At 46.2% G+C, this 21,081-nt stretch overlaps 1 protein-coding gene across 5 annotated transcripts in view; it reads left to right on the top strand.

Moving 5' to 3' along the window:
- myo1b (myosin IB) overlaps positions 1-21,081 on the top strand; it is a 336,645-nt gene that overhangs the window by 202,825 nt on the left and 112,739 nt on the right. For all 5 annotated transcript variants that reach the window (XM_038789125.1, XM_038789124.1, XM_038789122.1 and 2 more), the window contains one exon: positions 12,594-12,697. In XM_038789125.1, the coding sequence (XP_038645053.1) occupies positions 12,594-12,697 (104 nt within the window). The remainder of the gene's footprint in view (positions 1-12,593; positions 12,698-21,081) is intronic.

Genomic DNA, 21,081 nt, shown 5'->3' with positions numbered 1-21,081 from the left:
GGGACACTGTTTTGCCGGCAGCCCAGGAGTTTCCCGACAGCGTGGGGTTGCCCCACTATGGGAAACCCCATTGACCAGTCAGTGTAATGGAGCATCCCGCCAGTGTGCTGAACCAGAAATGTAATGCTGTGGAGAATCCAGACCCTTGTCTCTGAGGATATCAGTGACAGTGTAGGGCAGGGGTGGGCAAACTTTTCCGTGCAAGGGCCACATTCAGAAATTCACAATTTTAAAGGGCCGTATATTAAGTAAAATAATTAATATTTTAAATAGCCAAAATAAAAGGTCTTTAAAGAAAAAAAAGCACAGTTATTTGAAAAACAAAGTAACTCAGTAAGTAACAGAACAATGTCAATGAGAATGATGCACCTGACTGCACTCTTTTACCAGTTTGTTGAAATCAGGTGTCAAGTTGCTTGTGCTGATCCTTAACACTGACAGAAGCACAGCCTAGCCGAGTCAACGATAAAAACGCACATAGTGGGGTGGATGAGTGGGGCTGCCTTATTGGTCGGTTTAGTTGGGTGTGCGACCAATAGGAGTCCAGGTTACAAACAATAATAAGGCTTATTGTTTGTAACCTGGACTCTTATTGGTCACACACCCAACTAAACCGACCAATGAGACAGCCCCACTCATCCACCCCACTACGCGCGTTTTTATGCGGCCCGCCAATGAGGTGCCCGGAATCATAACCGGCATTTTTGAAAAGCCGCCGGGGAAAAGCCGCTGAAGTAAATGCGCTTATTGAATAAGCGGATTTACCCCGGCGGCTTTTCAAAAATGCCGGTTATGATTCCAGGCACCTCATTGGCGGGCCGCATAAAAACCTTTGTCGGGCTGCATGCGGCCCGCGGGCCGTAGTTTGCCCACCCCTGGTGTAGGGGATATCAATAGATTGGAAACTGACTAACATTGTACTTGTATTTGGAAAGAATGCCAAAATAGGCAAGAGAGCCACATACCCATAGCTACATATTAGTCTCAGTTACATCCTATAGGCATCGACTAGTTGGGCTGAATGACTTGTTTCAGTGCTGCAAGCATTATGTAATGCTGTATAAGAGAATGGAACCAATCACCAGAGTACACTTGAGGACTATCAGTATAACAACAACCCTAGTTAACAGCAGTTAGCATGGACTCAGAAGGAGGATATTGTACCTCACCAACCTTCTTAATTTCTCTGATGCCCATGTGGACAGTTGTAAACATATGGTGCAGTGCGATTAGACTTACAAAACAAAAGTTTCTTGCGAAAAGCTGCTAGTTGAGCTCGGAGCTGCAGAAATTCAGGGTAAAACTTCAGAAAGGTTAAGACATTGCCAGAAGGTTGAAAACAGATACTAAAATAAAATCAAATTACTGTAGATTCTGGAAACTGAAACAAAACAGAAAATGATGGGCAATCTCAGCTAGTCTGACAGCATCTGTGGAGAGAGAACGGAGCTAACATTTTGAGTCTGGAGTCATCCAAACGTTAGCTCCATTCTCTCTTCACAGATGCTGTCAGACCTGCTGAGATTGTTCAGCAGTTTCTGTTTTTTGAAACAACAGATACTGTTGGACAAATAATTCTTGATCTGGAGGGAAGTTGTGGATGGGCTTCCCATGTCTCACCACTGCAATTGCTACAGTTTCTAATTTACATCAATGTCATTGATTCCGAGCCAGAATGCAAATTGGACGAATTTGCACATGAGGCAGTCAAATTGAAATGACAAAAACAATTTTGGCCATGGACAGAACAATGTCCCAGTGAATGCCGAAAAATGCAAAATACTCTATATAGCAGCTATAAAAAGGTTATGTGTATTCTGGTCTATTTGAACATCATGGAGACATTGACCATAATTTTCTATTGAAATGTGTGGAGAATGCTGTTCGGCACCCCAATGAATTTCTGAGAAACAGTCTGTTGCATGCAAGGCCCCCAACCATATGCAGAGTTTCAAAAACCACCAATAAACAGAAAATCCAGGATTTCTATCTCCTTTTCTTTGCCCCAATTGCCTGCCCTGCCATCTTTTATGCACAACCGATCTACCAAAGTCTTTCCGCTGCTCTATTCCATATAGAAAACATAATTTAAGGCCTGTTTCTTTCCCTTTTTAAAACTTTAGCCATGGGAGTAATCATCTCTAACAAAGCCAACATTTCTTGCCCATCCCTAATTACCTTTGAGAAGGTTGTGGTGACCTGCCTACCTGGACTGCCACAGCCCATATGGTGTAGGTACATCCACAGTGCTGTTCGATAGTTAGTTGCAGCATGTTAACCCAACAACATGATGTGGAGATGACGGCATTGGACTGGGGTGAGCACAGTAAGAAGTCTTACAACACCAGGTTAAAGTCCAACAGGTTTGTTTCAAACACAAGCTTTCGGAGCACTGCTCCTTCCCCAGGTCACCTGAGGAAGGAGCAGTGCTCCGAAAGCAAGTGTTTGAAACAAACATGTTGGACTTTAACCTGGTGTTGTAAGACTTCTTACTGAGCCCAACAACAGTGAAGGAAAGGCCATATAATCTCAAGTCAGGATGGTGTCATGATGTCTTAGTTATTTGATTTATCTGCCCTTGAACCAATCCCTGCCCTTTCCGTTTTGCTCCACCTAACCCTCCCCCTATTTCAGCAGCAGAAAACGCATCACATTTCTGCCTTTCAGTTCCAAAGCCGAGTCATACTCGAGTCGAAATGTTAACTCTCTTTCTCCCTATACGATGCTGCTAGATCTGTTGAGTTTTCCAGCACTTGTGTCCTTGTTTCAGATCTCCAACATCTGTAGTATTTAAGGTCAATACAAACCTTTTCTTCATCCAGCTTTCAATGGAGTGTATATTATTCTATAATCAACAATCATCTACATAATATTCAACAAGCATACAATTTTCAGTATGGCCCTTGTAGGGGCTGGTTTAGCACAGTGGGCGGTACAGCTGGCTTGTAATGCTGAATAATGCAAGCAGGACTAGGAGCTTTTCACAGTAACTTCATTGAAGCTTACTTGTGACAGTAAGCGATTATTATTATAAAAGAGTATCACTTTAAAAGTTTGACAATTAGGCTCCCATTTCCACAACTTATACATGAGCCAGTGTTTCAGCAGCCATAATACTTTTAAAACCATTTTTATTTTCTTAGCTTCTCAAGCCAAATTCAACATTTCCTATTGTTATCCAAGATATTATGTAACCAGCTGCACAAGAAACAGCTCTTAACTTTGTAGTTAACCTCCTATTCTTTTGGCCCTTAAGGATGGTAACATATGCACACATTTCTCCAGATTGTTTTGCTGATCTGTTGTCCTTAAAACATTCTCAACCTTAGGCTAGCATTTGTTCTAGTCTGATTGTGCCAACATTCCAACCAACCAATTAAGCTCATAATTGCTGTCTCTTCTTGAGATATAACAACTTTCTGTGGTGAACTAACATGATTAAGCAGGATGGGAGCAACACCCTGCAAGTACAATTGTTGGGTGCTATTTAACGTGAAAAAGAACAGTGTCTCGATTTTGGGTGGTGTTTCTCGGCACCTGCAGAGCCGAGAACAACCTTGCTATTGCTATCTAACGGGACTCTGCTATTTGTTTTGGCCTCGGCGAGGAACACCTGCCGAGGCCACACTTGCCTCTTTTTTGGAATTGACGAGCTCAGCTTGCCAGTGCAAGAAAAGTATTTGTGGGTCAGGGCACCACTTTTAACTGCTGCCCCAATCTTTCGACTGCCTCTGCTCCCCCACGGTGACCTCCGGACTTTGCCCCCCCCCCCCCCCCCCCCCCCACCTCTTAAGGATAGGGCACCCCAGGGCCCAATCTCAGGTTTGGGAAACCTGGCACACTGGCAGTGTCACCTGGGCACGGGTGCCTGGGTAGCACTGCCTGGGTGGCAGTGCCAATGTGCCTGGATGCCAGCAGAAGAGTCAGCATACCACCCTGCTCAAAGCCTGACCACCTAGGGACTTCCAATGGCCTGGAAGATGGCTCCTTAGATGCCATTATGCCTAGTCCACATATGTTATTTCTTGGGGCCTTGGGAGAACACATTTCTGACATATTTAAGTGAGCCTTATGGCTCATTTAAATATGTTAATCTGTACCACGCCCAGTGAGGGAGAGATCCAGATCACGATGTCTCGTGAGATTTTGCATCACCAAGTCGTGCTTGATGAGGCCAAATAATCGTACCCGTTGATTTCAAGTTATTCCAGACTTCCTTTGCGTAATGTACAAACCAATACATTTAAAAGTCCCACAAGTGCCACACAAAAGGTTGCTGCATAAGATAAAGATGCATGGCATTAAGGGTAAAGTAGTAGCATGGATAGAGGATTGGTTAATTAATAGAAAGCAAAGAGTGGGGATTAATGGGTGTTTCTCTGGTTGGCAATCCGTAGCTAGTGGTGTCCCTCAGGGATCCGTGTTGGGCCCACAATTGTTCACAATTTACATAGATGATTTGGAGTTGGGGACCAAGGGCAATGTGTCCAAGTTTGCAGATGACACTAAGATGAGTGGTAAAGCGAAAAGTGCAGAGGATACTGGAAGTCTGCAGAGGGATTTGGATAGGTTAAGTGAATGGGCTAGGGTCTGGCAGATGGAATACAATGTTGACAAATGTGAGGTTATCCATTTTGGTAGGAATAATAGCAAACGGGATTATTATTTAAACGATAAAATATTAAAGCATGCTGCTGTGCAGAGACCTGGGTGTGCTAGTGCATGAGTCACAGAAAGTTGGTTTACAGGTGCAACAGGTGATTAAGAAGGCAAATGGAATTTTGTCCTTCATTGCTAGAGGGATGGAATTTAAGACTAGGGAGGTTATGCTGCAATTGTACAAGGTGTTAGTGAGGCCACACCTGGAGTATTGTGTTCAGTTTTGGTCTCCTTACTTGAGAAAGGAAGTACTGGCACTGGAGGGTGTGCAGAGGAGATTCGCTAGGTTAATCCCAGAGTTGAAGGGGTTGGATTACGATGAGAGGTTGAGTAGACTGGGACTGTACTCGTTGGAATTTAGAAGGATGAGGGGGGATCTTATAGAAACATATAAAATTATGAAGGGAATAGATAGGATAGATGCGGGCAGGTTGTTTCCACTGGCAGGTGAAAGCAGAACTAGGGGGCATAGCCTCAAAATAAGGGGAAGTAGATTTAGTATTGAGTTTAGGAGGAACTTCTTCACCCAAAGGGTTGTTAATCTATGGAATTCCTTGCCCAGTGAAGCAGTTGAGGCTCCTTCATTAAATGTTTTTAAGGTAAAGATAGATAGTTTTTTGAAGAATAAAGGGATTAAGGGTTATGGTGTTCGGGCCGGAAAGTGGAGCTAAGTCCACAAAAGATCAGCCATGATCTCATTGAATGGTGGAGCAGGCTCGAGGGGCCAGATGGCCTATTCCTGCTCCTAGTTCTTATGTCCTTATGTTCTAAGTCTGATTCCGAAATGAAAATTCTAATCTTAAGAAATCATCAGCATTCCTCATGAGGGTGCCTGAGAGAGTTACTTTATGGTATGGTGCATGTGTAGCAAGCAATTAGGAAGGCAAATGGTATGTTGACCCAAATTGCAAGAAGATTTGAGTTAATAAGCAGAGATGTCTTACTTCTTTGGTGAGACCACACCTTGGTGTTGTGGGCAGGTTTGGTCTCCCTACCTAAGAAAGGATATATTTGCCTTCGAGGAAGTGGAGCGGAAATTCACTGGGCTGATATTTGAGTTGGTGGGATTGCCTAAGAGGAGAGATTGGTCCGAATGGGCCTGTATTCACCAGAATTTAGAAGGATGAGAGGAGATCTGATGTAAACATAAAATTTTAACAGGGCTGAACAGACTAGATGCAAGGAGGATGTTTTCCCTGGTTGGAGAATCTAGAACCGGGACACAGTATCAGGATATGGGGTCGGCCATTCAGGACTGAGATGAGAAAAAAATGTCTTCACTCAAAGGGTAGTGAACGTGTAGCATTCTCTACTGCAGAAACTATGGAGGCCAAGTCATTGAATGTATTCAAAAAAGCAATAAGTAATGTTTTGGATTTTAATGGCATTAAGTGGTATGGGGAGAAAGTGGAAATGAGGCATTGAGGTTGAGGATCAGTCAGGTTCAGATTGAATGGTAGATCAGGCTTGAAGGTTCAAATGGTCCATCTATTTTCAGCGAAACAGGTGTCACCAAATCTTGCCATACCCTGGAATATTGTTTAGGCCATAAGCACATTTGCTTATTTTCCATAGTTTACCTTCTATATCTGCTACATCATTAGGTAGTTTCAGAAATACTTCTCTCTGGCAAGTTTTGTCCTGTGGAAATGTGGCATTTATTTCAAATGACCCATATTGCCTTGAATATGTAGCCTGAAATTAGATTACTTTTCCAGTTATGGGACAGCCACTCTAACACCTGTAGCACCCAGTTGCTCCACAAAACCTCTAACTAATAGCCTCGCTCTAGCCTTATAGGCTTCATCAGCTAGCAATGACTTTGCTGGTTGCCCCTTATCTGGAACCTCAGAATAAACTCAAAACTCTTCTCAACTATCCAACTGCCTTATTTTAGCTTGTCTCTCATGCCTTCATGATCAGCAACTAATACATCCTGATGATCAGGATTTCTGCTTCAAGCTCAATTACCCAAGTACGCACTCTGGTCAATTTGTCTGTGTTAACTAATTTGTATGCTCATGATCGCTTACATTGCTACTACGAGCCCTTGATCTTAGCACATTTTGTTTGTCACGGCCTCCTTAGAATCATTACAGTGCAAAGGGTGGCCATTCAGTCATCGAGTCTGCACCTGAAAGAGCACCCTAACCAGGCCCAACCCTCACCCTATCCCCGTACTCCAGTAACCCCACCTAACCTTTTGGACACTATGGGGCAATTTGGCATGGCCAATCCACCTAACCTGCACCTCTTTGGACTGTGGAGGGAACCAGAACATCCAGAGAAAACCCACACAGACACTGGGAGAATGTGCAAACTCCACACAAGTCAGTCACCTAAGGCTGGAATTGAACCCAGGTCCTTGGTGCTCAAAATGCCTCAGCTGTTCAGTCGAGATTCTGTAATTAATTTGATTCATCATGGAGTTGAAGATTAAAAGTTTGATTGGCAAATTTTCGAAATATTTTCACAATATTTTATCTGATCATTCCCTATGGCCTTCTTTTGTTTTATAGTATACTAAATCCCTTGAATCGAATTTTATCTCAGATGGTCTAATATGATGCCACAATCCTCCAAAGATTTTCTCAGAGACCATGATGGCAGCATATCTCCCTCCACGCAGCACTTCAAATCTGCAAGGGAAACTAATTGTAGTACCTTCTAGAGGACTAGCACAAAGAGTACAAGGCATTTTGAGATTTCATCCATAATTTATCAGGGCTATACTCTCCAACCATCCGGTGTGAATGTTTTGCTTTGAACAGCCCATGCCAGGGTGGTTGGCAACTTGCATTCTTGTTGCGTAGCTAAAATCTTAAGCACCGCTTCATCGATCATAACACAATTCCTCACAAATACTGTTGCCAAAGTGACTGTCATCTGAGGTGTTCATGATACTCAGACTTTTATACATTTGTTTAAATTCATTGGCAAATTATCAGTCAGAAATCTTTATGGTGCCCGTATCCAGATTATCCTGTCTACCATAACTCCTTTTTACCTTGCTAAGCATTATTGTAGAGATATTAACTCTTCAGCTATGTTGTCAAAATATAGAATTAAAATATTTCTCTTTACCCCATGCCTTTGGATCAATGATAACTGTCTTGTTTCAGCCTCATGCCATTGGAAAGGATGCAGCAGTGTCCATTGATATATTTTATAGATTTCAGAATTATTCTCAATCACCTCCATTAGCCTCATAGTTTTTTCTCAACCATATCTGCATTTATCAGCAAGATTTTTAACCTTTGATAGCTTGGAAGAGAAATTTGTCTATAAATTCAAGACAGTTTTTTTATTTTTTTCTCTCTTGTCTTTATCACCTGATGCTATTAATTATTGTGTGACACTTTGATGAGAAACATCAGACTTTGTTTAAGGATTACAATACTGCCCTGACTGCATTAACAGATCAACTGATTTTCCAAAATAACTGCCTGATCACGCTCTGCCAAGTATTGTTTGCACCTTTTTCACAGATTAACTCAAACAGTATAGGTCTCTCACTAGAGTACATCAGGGATTATAGAATATCTATTTAACATGAAATAAACAACATCTTTAGTAACCTCAAGGTGTTGTCACCATCAAAACCTGAAGCAAGTTCAACTTTTATATTCCTTAATCTTGTGTGATCCTCATTACTAAGTGATTCCAGATAATATTTATCTTCATCCTGTTCCTCAGTATTCTATGTCATACCGAGGACCTCTTTGCTTTGGCTACTTGAAACACATCTGAAAGACTGACTAACGGTTCCTTGGCAATTACTGGGATTCATTTATGCATTATTGTTGCAATTTTGCAATGGCCAGATTTGCTAAAGATGCTAAAGATTTACAATAGCCTACATCCTCATTCTACCTTCCTTCAATCCTTCTGTTGTACTGACATCTGTGCCCATTATCTGGACCCTTTCAAAATGACACAATCATTGAATCCACTATTCTTTTTGTCACTGAGAGATGTCTCATTTGTTCCAGGAAGCTTGAAGGAAATTATTTTTTTTCCCAAGAAGCAGATATCTGACCAATTAGGCCTCCCTTTTCTTCCAACCCAGACACCACAGTTTCAGTCTGTTCCTATTAATAGGAGCACAGTCAATAGTCACCAACTTCTTTCTAGTAAACACACGATGAATATCCAATTGACAGGATTGGCTACATAATAATATCAAGCGGCACTTACTCAGCTAGAACTGAGAGCCTGTCCAAATGAAGCATCTTGGCACAATCCAGTAACTCAAAAGCTGATACAAGTCCAGGGATTTCCAAATAGACCTTTTCCAACCTTTTCTAACATCCTGTCTACGTTTGTTATATTCTTCCTCTGAATGACCATTTGTTTTCCGAAATCAATCAAAATCTGACCACGATCATTCTTCTTGTAGTTTTCATCTAGGAACCCTATTGGAAGGTCCAAAGTTTCATCATTTATCTAACAATAGGCATCCCACTCACAAAATACATTACCTCTGATTTTACTTCTTCTCAGAAGCAACAGTGTGATGGGCATTTCTTCTTTTTCTCTTTGGTGAGTCATAACCCATGTACACATTTCCACTCTATTCTTCCATTGGTCTTCTGGTTAGAACTCAGAATGTCGGAGGGTAATCGTATCGCAAACTTTGCACTTGCATTTTGCCATTTTCCACAATGGCCATGAGAATTTTAGCTTTTGAAAAATATTTCTTCATTGCCAACCTTCATCTTCACCAACCAATCTCTGCTACCGTGTCCTATTCCTTGAAACCAGTTGAAGTATAGAAGTGGAACCTAAGCTTTATGCACATTTATTAGTATAGATTCACAGTGGTACATATTACAAGCATACATCTTACAAACCAGGGGCGGGATTCTCCCCTACCTGGCGTGACGGAGGGTCCCGGAGTAGGGGAGTGGCGCCAACCACTCAGGGGTCGCGCCTCCCCAAAGGGGAATTCTCCCCACCTTTGGGGGCTAGCCCCGCGCCAGAGCGATTAGCACCAGAAGACCGGCGCAAAAAACCGGCGCCCCCGGCAGCGGGGCTGGCCGAAAGGCTTTCGCCGGTCGGTGCATGCGCCGGCAGTGACGTCAGCGGCAGCTGCCGCTGACGTCACTGCCGGCGCATGCGCGATGTGGGGTTCTCTTCCGCTTCCGCCATGGCGAAGGCCGTGGCGGGCGCGGAAGAAACTAGTGCAGCCAGGGCACTGGCCCGGAGTCTGAGCGGGGAGCCCTGATCGCGGGCCAGGCCACCGTGGGGGCACCCCCCGGGGTTCGATCGCCCCCCGCCCCCCCAGGACCCCGGGGGCCTGCTCGCACCGCTGAGCCCGCCGTTCCAGAGGTGGTTTAAACCTCGGCAGCGGGAGAGGCCTCCCAGCGGCGGAACTTCGGCCCATCCGGGCTGGAGAATCACCGCAGGGGCCTCTCCGATCGGAGTGGCGAGATTCCGACGCCGCCACTTCCCGGGTGGCGGAGAATCTCTGCCACGGTGGGTGCGGGATTTTAGGCGCCCCCCAGGCGATTCTCCGACCCTGCTGGGGGTCGGAGAATTTTGCCCCAGGTACTGCAGTTTCAGTCTGTTGCTATTTATAGAAGCACAGTCAATGTCCACCAACTTCATTCTATTAAACACACAATGAATATATAACTGAGAGCATTGATAATATAATACATCCCAATTCTATCAAGCGGCACTTTCTCAGCAATAGCCTGCTCACGGACACTCAGTTTGGGTTCCGCCAGGGTCACTCAGCTCCTGACCTCGTTACAGCCTTGGTTCAAAGAAGAGCTGAATGCCAGAGGTGAGAGTGGCTGCCCTTGACATCAAGGCAGCGTTTGACCGAGTATGGCATCAAGGAACCCGAGCTAAACTGGATTCAGTGGGAATCGGGGGTGAATACTCTCCGCTGGTTTGAGTCATACCTGGTACAAAGGAAGATGGTTGTGGTGCTTGGAGGTCAATCATCTTAACTTCAGGACATCATTGCAGGAATTCCTCAGGGTATTTGGTCTCCGTTCTTTGTTCTTAGTGTCCTAGGCCCAACCATCTTCAGCTGCTTAATCAATGACCTTCCTTCCGTCATAAGGTCAAAAGTTGGGGTGTTCGCAGATGACTGCACAATAATCACCATTCGCAACTCCTCAGATTATGAAGCAGTCCATGTCCAAATGCATCCTGGACAATATCCAGGTTTAGGCTGACAAGTGGCAAGTTACATTCATGCCACACAAGTGACAGGTAATGACCATCTCCTACAAGGGAGAATCTAACCATCACCCCTTGACATTCAATGGCAGTACCATCACTGAATCCCCCACAATCAACATCCTGGGGGTTACCATTGATCAGAAACTGAACTGGACTAGCCATAATAATACTGTGGCTACCAGGGCAGGTCAAAGGCTAGATAGAAATCCTACGGCGAAGAACTCGCCTTCTGACCCCCCAAAGCCTGTCCACCATTTACAAGGCACAAGTCAGGAGTATAATGGAATATTCTCCACTTGCCTGGATGAGTGCAACTCCAACAGAACTCAAGAAGCTCGACACCATCCAGGACAAAGTAGTCAGCTTGATTGCTCCCCCTTCCACAAACATTCAAACCCTCCACCACCGAACAGTGGCAGCAGTGTGTACCATCTACAAGATGCACTGCAGTAAAACACCAATGTTCCTTTGGCAGCACCTTCTAAACCTACGACCATCTAGAAGGAAAAAGCAGCAGGCTGGGAAACCCACTACCTGCAGGTTCCCCTCCAAGTCACTCACTACCACAATTGGAAATACAAAGAACAAAGAATAATACAGCACAGGAACAGGCCCTTCGGCCCTACAAGCCTGTATCGGTCATCATACCCATCCTTGGCCTAAACCCTCAGCACTTCCTTGTATCCTATCCCTCTATACCCATCCTATCCATATGTTTGGTGAGGTGCCTTTTGAACGCCGTTAATGTATCTGCTTCCAGAACCTCCACTGAAAACCTGTTCCCATCATTCACCACCCTCTGCCTAAAAAACCTGCCTCACACATCTCTAAACTTTGCCCCATGGATTTTAAACCTATGCCCCCTGGTGACTGATCCCTCCCACCCTGGGAAAGAGTGCCTGCCCAACCACTCTATCCATGCCCCTAATAATGTTGTAGACCTTTATCAGGTAATTCCTCAACCTCCGTCTTTCTAATGAAAACAGTCTGAGTCTATTCAGCCTCACCACATAGCTAACACCCTCCAGACCATGTAACCTCCTGGTAAACCGCCTCTGCACCCTCTCCAAAGCCTCCACATCCTTCTGGGTGGTGTGGTGACCAGAATTGTGCACAGTATTCCAAGTGCAGCCTACCAAGGTTCTATACAACTGTTGCATGACTTGCCAGTTTTTATACTCGATGCCCTGTCCAATGAAGGCAAGTATTCCGTATGCTTTCTTGACTACCTTGGCCACTTATGTTACCACCTTCAAAATTCTGTGGACATGCACGCCCAGATCTCTCTGACTGGGAAATTGAATATTAAAGTGAGTGACATGCTTTAATATGCAGATTTGCCTAAAAGTGATCTCACCCACAATGGGTGGGATTTGCATCACAGTGGGGTATCCCAGCTTCTATCGGCCATGCTGTGCTGTGGGTGGCGCGCTGCTTTTCAGGTGTAATATGGCCTTTCGATCGTGCCCTACATTTAAAAAAAAATCATTACAGCTGCCAGGTTGCTCTGCTATATTAGTGTAAAATGTAACAGTCACTTCCTTAATCATAGGGGCCACCAGATTTTCTTCAGGAAGAGATCAGTGACCCTGAACCCAAATGAATATCTAAAGCAACCCAAAATTGGTGTTGATATGCAATATCGAAATGACAGAAAAAGGGCACTGTGATAATGTAAATGCTTCGAAAGATTGGTATTTTGTTAATCTTGTATCATATTAACGTTTCTCTTCCAGAACAATTGAAGCTTGAACGGGAATTCAATCAATACAACTACTTGGGTCTGGATTCAGCCAAAGTGAATGGGGTCGATGATGCTGCTAATTTCAGAACAGTCAAAGTAAGATGCTTGGGAGTGTGGGTAAATTCCAGAGTTTAATGGATTGAAACATTATAACCATTGTAACATGCTTTCAGTGGAATAATAATAGTAATAATAATAACCTTTTATTGTCACAAGTGTGAAGTTACTGTAAAAAGCCCCTAGTCGCCACATACTGGCGCCTGTTCGAGTAAGCTCGTACGGGAATTAAACCCACGCTGTTGGCCTTGTTCTGCATCACAAACCATCCTACTAGACAATAATCCCACTGATGGATTCAGATAAACTGTGAGAACAAAGTCTTGTAATTCTTCTTTTAATTCTCCTAGCTATCTCTATTTAAATGACATGGTCTCGTGTAACATTGCACACAATGAGCGGGATTTTCTGCCTATCCCGCCATGGGCTTTGCAGCAGCGAAGGCAGCCTACTGTTCACCAATGGCGGGATCTTCTGGTCCTACTGTTGTTAACAGGGTTTCCTGTTTGAATGCATGCCTCGCTGACAAGAAACCGACGGTGGGTGTACGCCGTGGTGGGGCTACATCATTGGTGGGACTGGAAGTTACCGCGCGATGTGAACGGCTGGAAAATTCTATTGGTGAATATGGTCACTCATTTACCTGACCCTGCTGTCATTATCTTACTGTTACTCTTTCTCCCTCGCTCCTCTCTTGCTTCTTTCCCCTTTAGTCTTTCTTTCCTCTTGCGTCTTTGTCATTTTAATTTTCTCTCCTTTCAGGTGAGAGTTGGAACACAGTCTGGCGTCATGTAGCCAGGAAAGGAACCATTAACAACTCCAAGCAATGTAGGCGAAGGAGGCCTCTGGAGACTCCCTTTCCATCACAGCCTCTGGCCACTCATCTGCTCCTTCTGTTGCACCCCTGTGCTTTCATCTTTCCGCTACCTTTTCCCTATCTCGGTCCCTCCCACACTCCTAATGTTACCCCAGCTTATTTTTTTTATTTTAAAATGTATTTATTCATGGAATGTGGGCATCGCTAGCTGGGCCAACACTTATTGGCCATTCCTGAGGGTATTTAAGAGTCAACCACATTGCTGTCTGGGGTCACATGTAGGCCAGACCAGCTCAGATTTCCTACCCTCAAGGACATTAGTGAACCAGATGAGTTTTTATGACAATCAACAAGGGTTTCATAGTCACCGTTAGACTTTGTAATTCCAGATTTTTAATGAATTCAAATTTCAGCATCTGTCATGGCGGCATTCGAACCTGGGTCCCCAGAGACTATGGGACACTAGTCCAGCGACAATACCAGGACAACCACTGCCACTCCCAGTAGTCTGATGGACTACTTGCCCTACTTTCTCTCCCTCCTTTTGCGCCACTCTCACACATGTCACTATTGACCCTCATTCACTACCTGCTCCCCTCACTCCTCCTTGTTTGCTCCAAGGATGCATAGGAAGTCACGGAGGCTCCCCTCACCCAAAACAATGTCTCCTTTTCTTTCCCATTGTCACTTTCTATCTGACTCCCTCAGAGGCTTTATTTGTTTTTAAAATTCAACTTTTTATTTCATGAATCTTTGTTGTGATGCTAGTAGTAGCCCAGTCTTTTTGGGCTCAAATCGACAAACCAACTTCATAGTCAGGTGTGAGGCCCAATATCTGGACATCTATGGCCTCACTATTCAGGCACTAGGCTGAGAGAATGAACCCAGCACCCTCTGTGCACTGCACCTAAATTTCTGCACTCTCTCTCTCTCTCATTATTAGCGAATCACAGGTGGGATAGTTAGTGGGCTTCAAAGTGAAATATCTTTTTGAAAATTGAAGTCATTAGATGGAAAATACAGTTTTCCCTTTTTTTTCTTCCTTTCCCTCTGATCCCTGTCTCTCTCTGACATTTAAAAAAAATTTTTTTTAATAGATTTAGAGTACCCAATTCATTTTTCCAATTAAGGGGCAATTTAGCGTGGCCAATCCACCTAAGCTTGCACATTTTTGGGTTGTGGGGGCGAAACCCCCATAAACACGGGGAGAATGTGCAAACTCCACACAGCCAGTGACCCAGAGCCAGGATCAAACCTGGGACCTCGGCGCCGTGAGGCCACAGTGCTAACCCACTGCACCACTGAGCTGCCCCATCTCTCTCTGACTTGAATGCATGTATGTGTCTCTGTTCTTTTCAGCTGAATGCATTTTCTGGTGCTGTTAGGGGATGAAACCAAACCTACAAGAGGTGTATGGTCAGTGCACTATTACTAACTGTCTATTCCTAATGTCTTGCGGTATTGGTTGGGAAGGGGGTTGAGATAGACAGAGGCTTAATCTATTTTGATTGTCAAACCTCTTTTTAACATGTACAGCAAGCTGCTAGTGTGGCTGGACAGTTTGTCGAATCAGCGGAAGGAGAAATCTGGTTACTCAATCTTTATAATTGAAGGGGACGCATTGACCCAGGTGAGGTAGCTCACTGAGGTTCTGGCAGTGGATAGGAAGAACTTGGTGGGGTTGGCAGGGCCTCAATAGTTCTGGCCTCAAGCCATCAGCACAGGTGGACCTACTTGATCTGGTCCTGTGTACCTCAAGTTTAAATGCACCCTCTGTTGTCATTTGCTGGAATATATTTCCATAGCTGCCTTATAGCCGTACGTTCAAATCATCTACTGAATATAGCAGTGAAAACAAAATTAATTAACCCAGTTAGTCTTTTAGGCTGTGGGTTTACAGTGAACTCGCTTTTACTTTGAATGCAATCATTTTAAAAATGCTGAATTGCTTGATCAGCCAGCAGCAGGCCCTGTAGGCAAACTGGTTTCGACTCGCTGTACTTATAGTAATGAAGGCTCTTGGAAATTTTAACACGTCCAACTTGATTGTTCAAGGAAAACCTGTTGTGATGCCAAAAATGCAGGTCTCAGGTAGTCACACACATGGGAGCATTTTTACTTGCCTTGAGTTTGATAACTTTAGCTTCTAAATCACTGGAGCTGAGCAGATTGTGTTGTAGAAAATGAGTGCATAGCTTATTCCCCACCGTTTGTACGAGTTACAGCTGACAATGCAGCGTGAAATGTTGATGAAAATAGACTACTCAAACCGTTTGAACAATAGTTGTGGGTATTCACAGATCTAAACTAAAGTAAGTTGAGTCAGGTCATGTCTGACAGATCCAGTACAGCAAAACTAATGATTGTTTTGCCATTTTAACTAAGATTGTTGTGTACTGAGTTCTGTTCAGTTGACAGTATTGACCATCTGTGAGCAGGCTATAAGATTTCAACGGAATATCCATTCCAAAAATAAATTGAGAGATGGCCCACTTCTACTTGTAAAATAAACACTTTTGTTGAAGTGCTCAGGAAGCCGCTGTGGGAAAATAGTTGAAATCCTATCCGTCATCCTGAAATGGCACAGCCATTAAAGGTACTCATGATGTGGAGATGCCAGCGTTGGACTGGGGTGAGCACAGTAAGAAGCCTTACAACACCAGGTTCAAGTCCAACAGGTTTGTTTCAAATCACTAGCTTTCGGCTCCTTCCTCAGGTGAATGGGTACTGATCATCACCATATCCCCTCAAAATGCATTGTTAGAGCTCAAAGTAACCAATTAAAAAAAAAAATAGATAGCAACAGCAATCATGTTTTCTTATTTAATTTCAGTAATTTTAGGGGCAGCACGGTAGCACAGTGGTTAGCACTATGGCTTCACAGCGCCAGCGTCCCAGGTTTGATTCCCGACTGGGTCACTGTCTGTGTGGAGTCTGCACATTCTCCCCGTGTCTGCGTGGGTTTCCTCCGGGTGCTCCAGTTTCCTCCCACAATTCCCAAAATATGTGGGCTAGGATTCTCCGAAATCCCGGCAAAGTGTTGAAGCCGGCATCAAAACTGGCGCGAGTGACACTGGCGCCAACGGGCCTTCAGGCCCAGGCATTCTCCTCGTTGGTAGAGTGCTATGCGCTACTATCTCGCCGAAGGGCTGGCGCAGTTCCGTGCATGCGCACCACGGCAACATGGCGGAGCCCTGCAAAGGCCCGGCACGAAGAAACATAGGCCCCCCCCCCCCCCTCTGAATGAGCGTGCCCGCTGATCGGTAGCCCCCGGTCGCAGGCCTGGCCCCCACCCCCCACAATCGGCCCTCCCCGCCCCCCCAACAGGACGGCCCCTGTCGCCAGAACGCCAAGGTCCCACCAGGTGGGACCATGTGTAAACCCCGCCGGCAGGAGTCGGCGGGCACTCAGCCCGTCGAGCGCGAAGAATCACCGCGGTGGCCGCTTTCAATGGCCCCCGACCGGTGCCGCAGCAACTGCGCCGGCACGATTGCCACCGATTCTCCGGTCGCCGGAGAATCCCGGCCGTGCTGTTAGGTGAATTGGATATTCCGAATTCTCCCTCTGTGTACTCGAACAGGCAGCGGAATGTGGCGAGGGCCCGGAGCAAGATCCCCTTGCAGGAGTCCTCTTCCCCGCACACCCACTCGGCTTCTGTATCCTTGATCCATCCCCTTATTCGCTCAGCTGTCGCCGTCCAGTGGTAGAATTGAAGGTTTGGGAGGGCTAGCGCCCCCCCCCCCTGGATTTTTGTACGACCTTCTTTGGGATCGTAGCTTTCTTCCCCCTCCACACAAACCCCATGATTAGTTTGTCTAGTGCTTTGAAAAAGGCCTGGGGGATGTAGATCGGGATAGATCTAATTAGGACGAGGTACCTGGGCAGTACGTTCATCTTTATCGTCTGGACTCTCCCCTCGAGGGAGAGAGGGCGTGTGTTCCATCTTTGCAGGTCTTTTTTTACTTCCTCTGTCAGATTGGTGAGGTTCCATTTGTGGATCCCTTTCCAGTCATGGGCTATTTGCATCCCCAGGTAACGGAATTTGCATTGGGCTTGTTTAAACGGCAGTCCCATTAGTGCAGTCCCCCCTACTTGTGGGTGTACCGGGAAGATCTCACTTTTGCTCATGTTGAGTTTGTAGCCCAAGAAGGCACCAAACTCTTTCAGGTGCACGATGATTCCATCAATGCTGCTTTGTGGTTCCGAAATGTAGAGGAGCAGGTTATCTGCAAAGATTGAGACTCTGTGCTCTCTGCCTCCCCTTTGGACCCCCCTCCAGCTTTTTGCTGCTCTGAGAGCAATTGCTAATGGCTCGATCGCTAGAGCGAACAGCAGCAGGGACAGTGGGCATCCTTGTCTGGTGCCCTTGTGCAGCTGGAAGTATCGGGAGTTGGTGTTGTTTGTCCGTACGCTCGCCACGGGAACGTTGTATAGGAGCTTTACCCAAGAGGTGAATCCTGTTCCAAGCCCAAACCGCTCCAGTACTTCTGAGGTACTTCCATTTGACCCTGTCGAAGGCCTTTTCTGCATCCAGGGAGACGATCACCTCTGGTGTTTTCTCCCCGGATGGGGTCATTATCACATTCAGCAGCCGCCTGATGTTCGAGGTTAGCTGTCTATCTTTGACGTCGGGTCCTCTGGTACGCAGTCTGGCATCTGTTTTGGCATCTGCGTGTGACCCACTTCCGTTGGGTCTTTGTCTTTCTTAGGTATCAGCGAGATTGAGGCCTGTGCTAGCGTGGGTGGCAGTGTGCCTCTAGCGAGCGAGTCTGTGAACATCTTCTGCAGGTGCAGGGCCAGTGCTGTCGCAAATTTTTTGTAGAAGTCCGCCGGGAACCCATCTGGTCTCGGCGCCTTCCCGCCTGCATGGAGCTAATGCTGTCCATGATCTCTCCCAGTGCTAGTGGTGCTTCCAGGCCCCGTTTTCTGCCCTTCCCCATGACTGGTATGTCCAGTCCATCAAGGAACCCGTTTCATCCGAGACTCCCCTGTTGGGGGCTCTGAGGTGTACAGTCATTGGTGGAAGGCATTGAAGGTTTTGTTGATCTTTTCTGGTTCTATTTCTGAGGTGCCTCCGGTACCCCTGATTTGCGCCATTTCTCTGGTGGCTGCCTGGTTTCTCAGCTGGTGTGCCAACAGGCGGCTGGCTTTATCTCCGTGTTCGTATAGGGTTCCAGTGCCTGGCGGAGTTGGTGCACTGCTTTCCTGGTGGAGAGCAGATTGAAGTTCCTTTGTAGCTCTTTCCTCTCCTCCAGGAGAGGAAGTGGCCAAGAATCAGGGGAAAGGCATGAGAGGGAGGGATAGACCGGGGGGGGTGGGGTGGGGAGAACAGCAAAACCTTAAAAAAAAAAGAAAGTCGAACCACAGGATGGGGGAAGGGGGGCAGAAAGAGGGGTGGGGGGGAGAAGAGGGAAGCGGGAGGAGACGGGGAACAATAGAGGGGAACCTGAGAGGAGGGGGGGGGGAGGGAGAGGCGAGGGAATGATAGCCGGAGGGAGAGCACAGGAAACTATAACAAACTCAGCAAATACAGTAACAGATCAAGGAAAATACGGGCGAAAGACAGGACGAACAGCCGAAGCGGAGGTGAGCGCGTGACAACAATGGCAACGAAAACCATCCGGGAGAAGCAAGTAACAACACCAGATCCATTCTCGTATTGCCCTCTCTGTATTGGACAGAATTAATGTAATTGTTTCTCCATCACCCAAATGTATATGTACCTCCCCAGTTCTCTTTCCCCCCCCCCCCCCAACAAACAGGTGCCCACTTATTTGTTAAACATAATATTGCTAACTGTACAGAGTTGCTGTTGTTGAGCTAGTGCACAATATCATACCAGTTTATTTATCTCTCTTTTTAATATATATATATATGTATAATATTTCAATCTGTATACATAACTGTAAAATACTATGTTCAAAAACCCAATAAAAAACATTGCTTAAAAAAAAGACCAGCCAGTTTTCCACTCACGAATCGGATTGCAACTGTACAAGATAGAGACCCACACCACCTTCTCAAGTGCAAGTAGATGATGGGCAATAAATACCAGCTTTTCCAGTGATGCCGATGTCCTATGAATGAATGCGGCAATTTAGCATGGTCAATCCATCGAACATGCACATTTGGACTGTGGCAGGAAACCGGAGAACCCGAAAGAAATCCATTCAGACACTGGGTGAAAGTGAACACTCTACACAGACAGTCTCCCGATGTTCCAATCCTGCCCACCATGATGGATTGGGAATCCTACTGGAGGCCGGCGCGAAACCGATTTGCACCTTGGAAGGCCTGACTGAAGGTCCCCATCCTTTCTTCAGGAGGTCCACCTGCGTTCTTCAGGAGGTCCACCTGCGTTCTTCAGGAGGTCCACCTGCGTTCTTCAGGAGGTCCACCTGCGTTCTTCAGGAGGTCCACCTGCGTTCTTCAGGAGGTCCACCTCCTTTCTTCAGGAGGTCCACCTGCGTTCTTCAGGAGGTCCACCTGCGTTCTTCAGGAGGTCCACCTGCGTTCTTCAGGAGGTCCACCTGCGTTCTTCAGGAGGTCCACCTGCGTTCTTCAGGAGGTCCACCTGCGTTCTTCAGGAGGTCCACCTGCGTGCTTCAGGAGGTCCACCTGCGTGCTTCAGGAGGTCCACCTGAGTTCTTCAGGAGGTCCACCTGCGTTCTTCAGGAGGTCCACCTGCGTTCTTCAGGAGGTCCACCTGCGTTCTTCAGGAGGTCCACCTGCGTTCTTCAGGAGGTCCACCTGAGTTCTTCAGGAGGTCCACCTGCGTTCTTCAGGAGGTCCACCTGAGTTCTTCAGGAGGTCCACCTGCGTGCTTCAGGAGGTCCACCTCCTTTCTTCAGGAGGTCCACCTGCTTTCTTCAGGATGTCCACCTGCGTTCTTCAGGAGGTCCATCTGCGTGCTTCAGGAGGTCCACCTCCTTTCTTCAGGAGGTCCACCTGCGTTCTTCAGGAGGTCCACCTGCGTTCTTCAGGAGGTCCACCTGCGTTCTTCAGGAGGTCCACCTGAGTTCTTCAGGAGGTCCACCTGAGTTCTTCAGGAGGTCCACCTGAGTTCTTCAGGAGGTCCACCTGCGTTCTTCAGGAGGTCCACCTGCGTTCTTCAGGAGGTCCACCTGCATTCTTCTCTTCAGGGGGTCCACCTCCTTTCTTCTCTTCAGGGGGTCCACCTCCTTTCTTCTCTTCAGGGGGTCCACCTCCTTTCTTCTCTTCAGGGCCGCCGGTCCGACGCGCTCCCGCTATTCTCCCAACCGGCCAAATTTGTGTCATCGTGTTTCGCATGCAAAAAACACGGAGAATCGCTCGATGCAGCCAAAATGGCGATTCTCCGGTGGATGGTGTGGGAGACAGCAGTGCCGCAAGCTCTAGGTCCTCGTCTGTCATAAAACCAGCAGTGAAAATGAAAAAATGAAAATCGCTTTATTGTCACGAGTAGGCTTCAATGAAGTTACTGTGAAAAGCCTCTAGTCGCCACATTCCGGCGCCTGTCCGGGGAGGCTGGTACGGGAATCGAACCGTGCTGCTGGCCTGCTTGGTCTGCTTTCAAAGCCAGCGATTTAGTCCAGTAAGCTAAACCAGGACAGTGTCCTCGTCATAT

Source organism: Scyliorhinus canicula, chromosome 2 (assembly GCF_902713615.1).
Source record: "Scyliorhinus canicula chromosome 2, sScyCan1.1, whole genome shotgun sequence".
NCBI classification, from domain to species: domain Eukaryota; kingdom Metazoa; phylum Chordata; class Chondrichthyes; order Carcharhiniformes; family Scyliorhinidae; genus Scyliorhinus; species Scyliorhinus canicula.
Note: the sequence above shows the minus strand (reverse complement) of the source record. Positions and strands in the feature narration are given on the sequence as shown.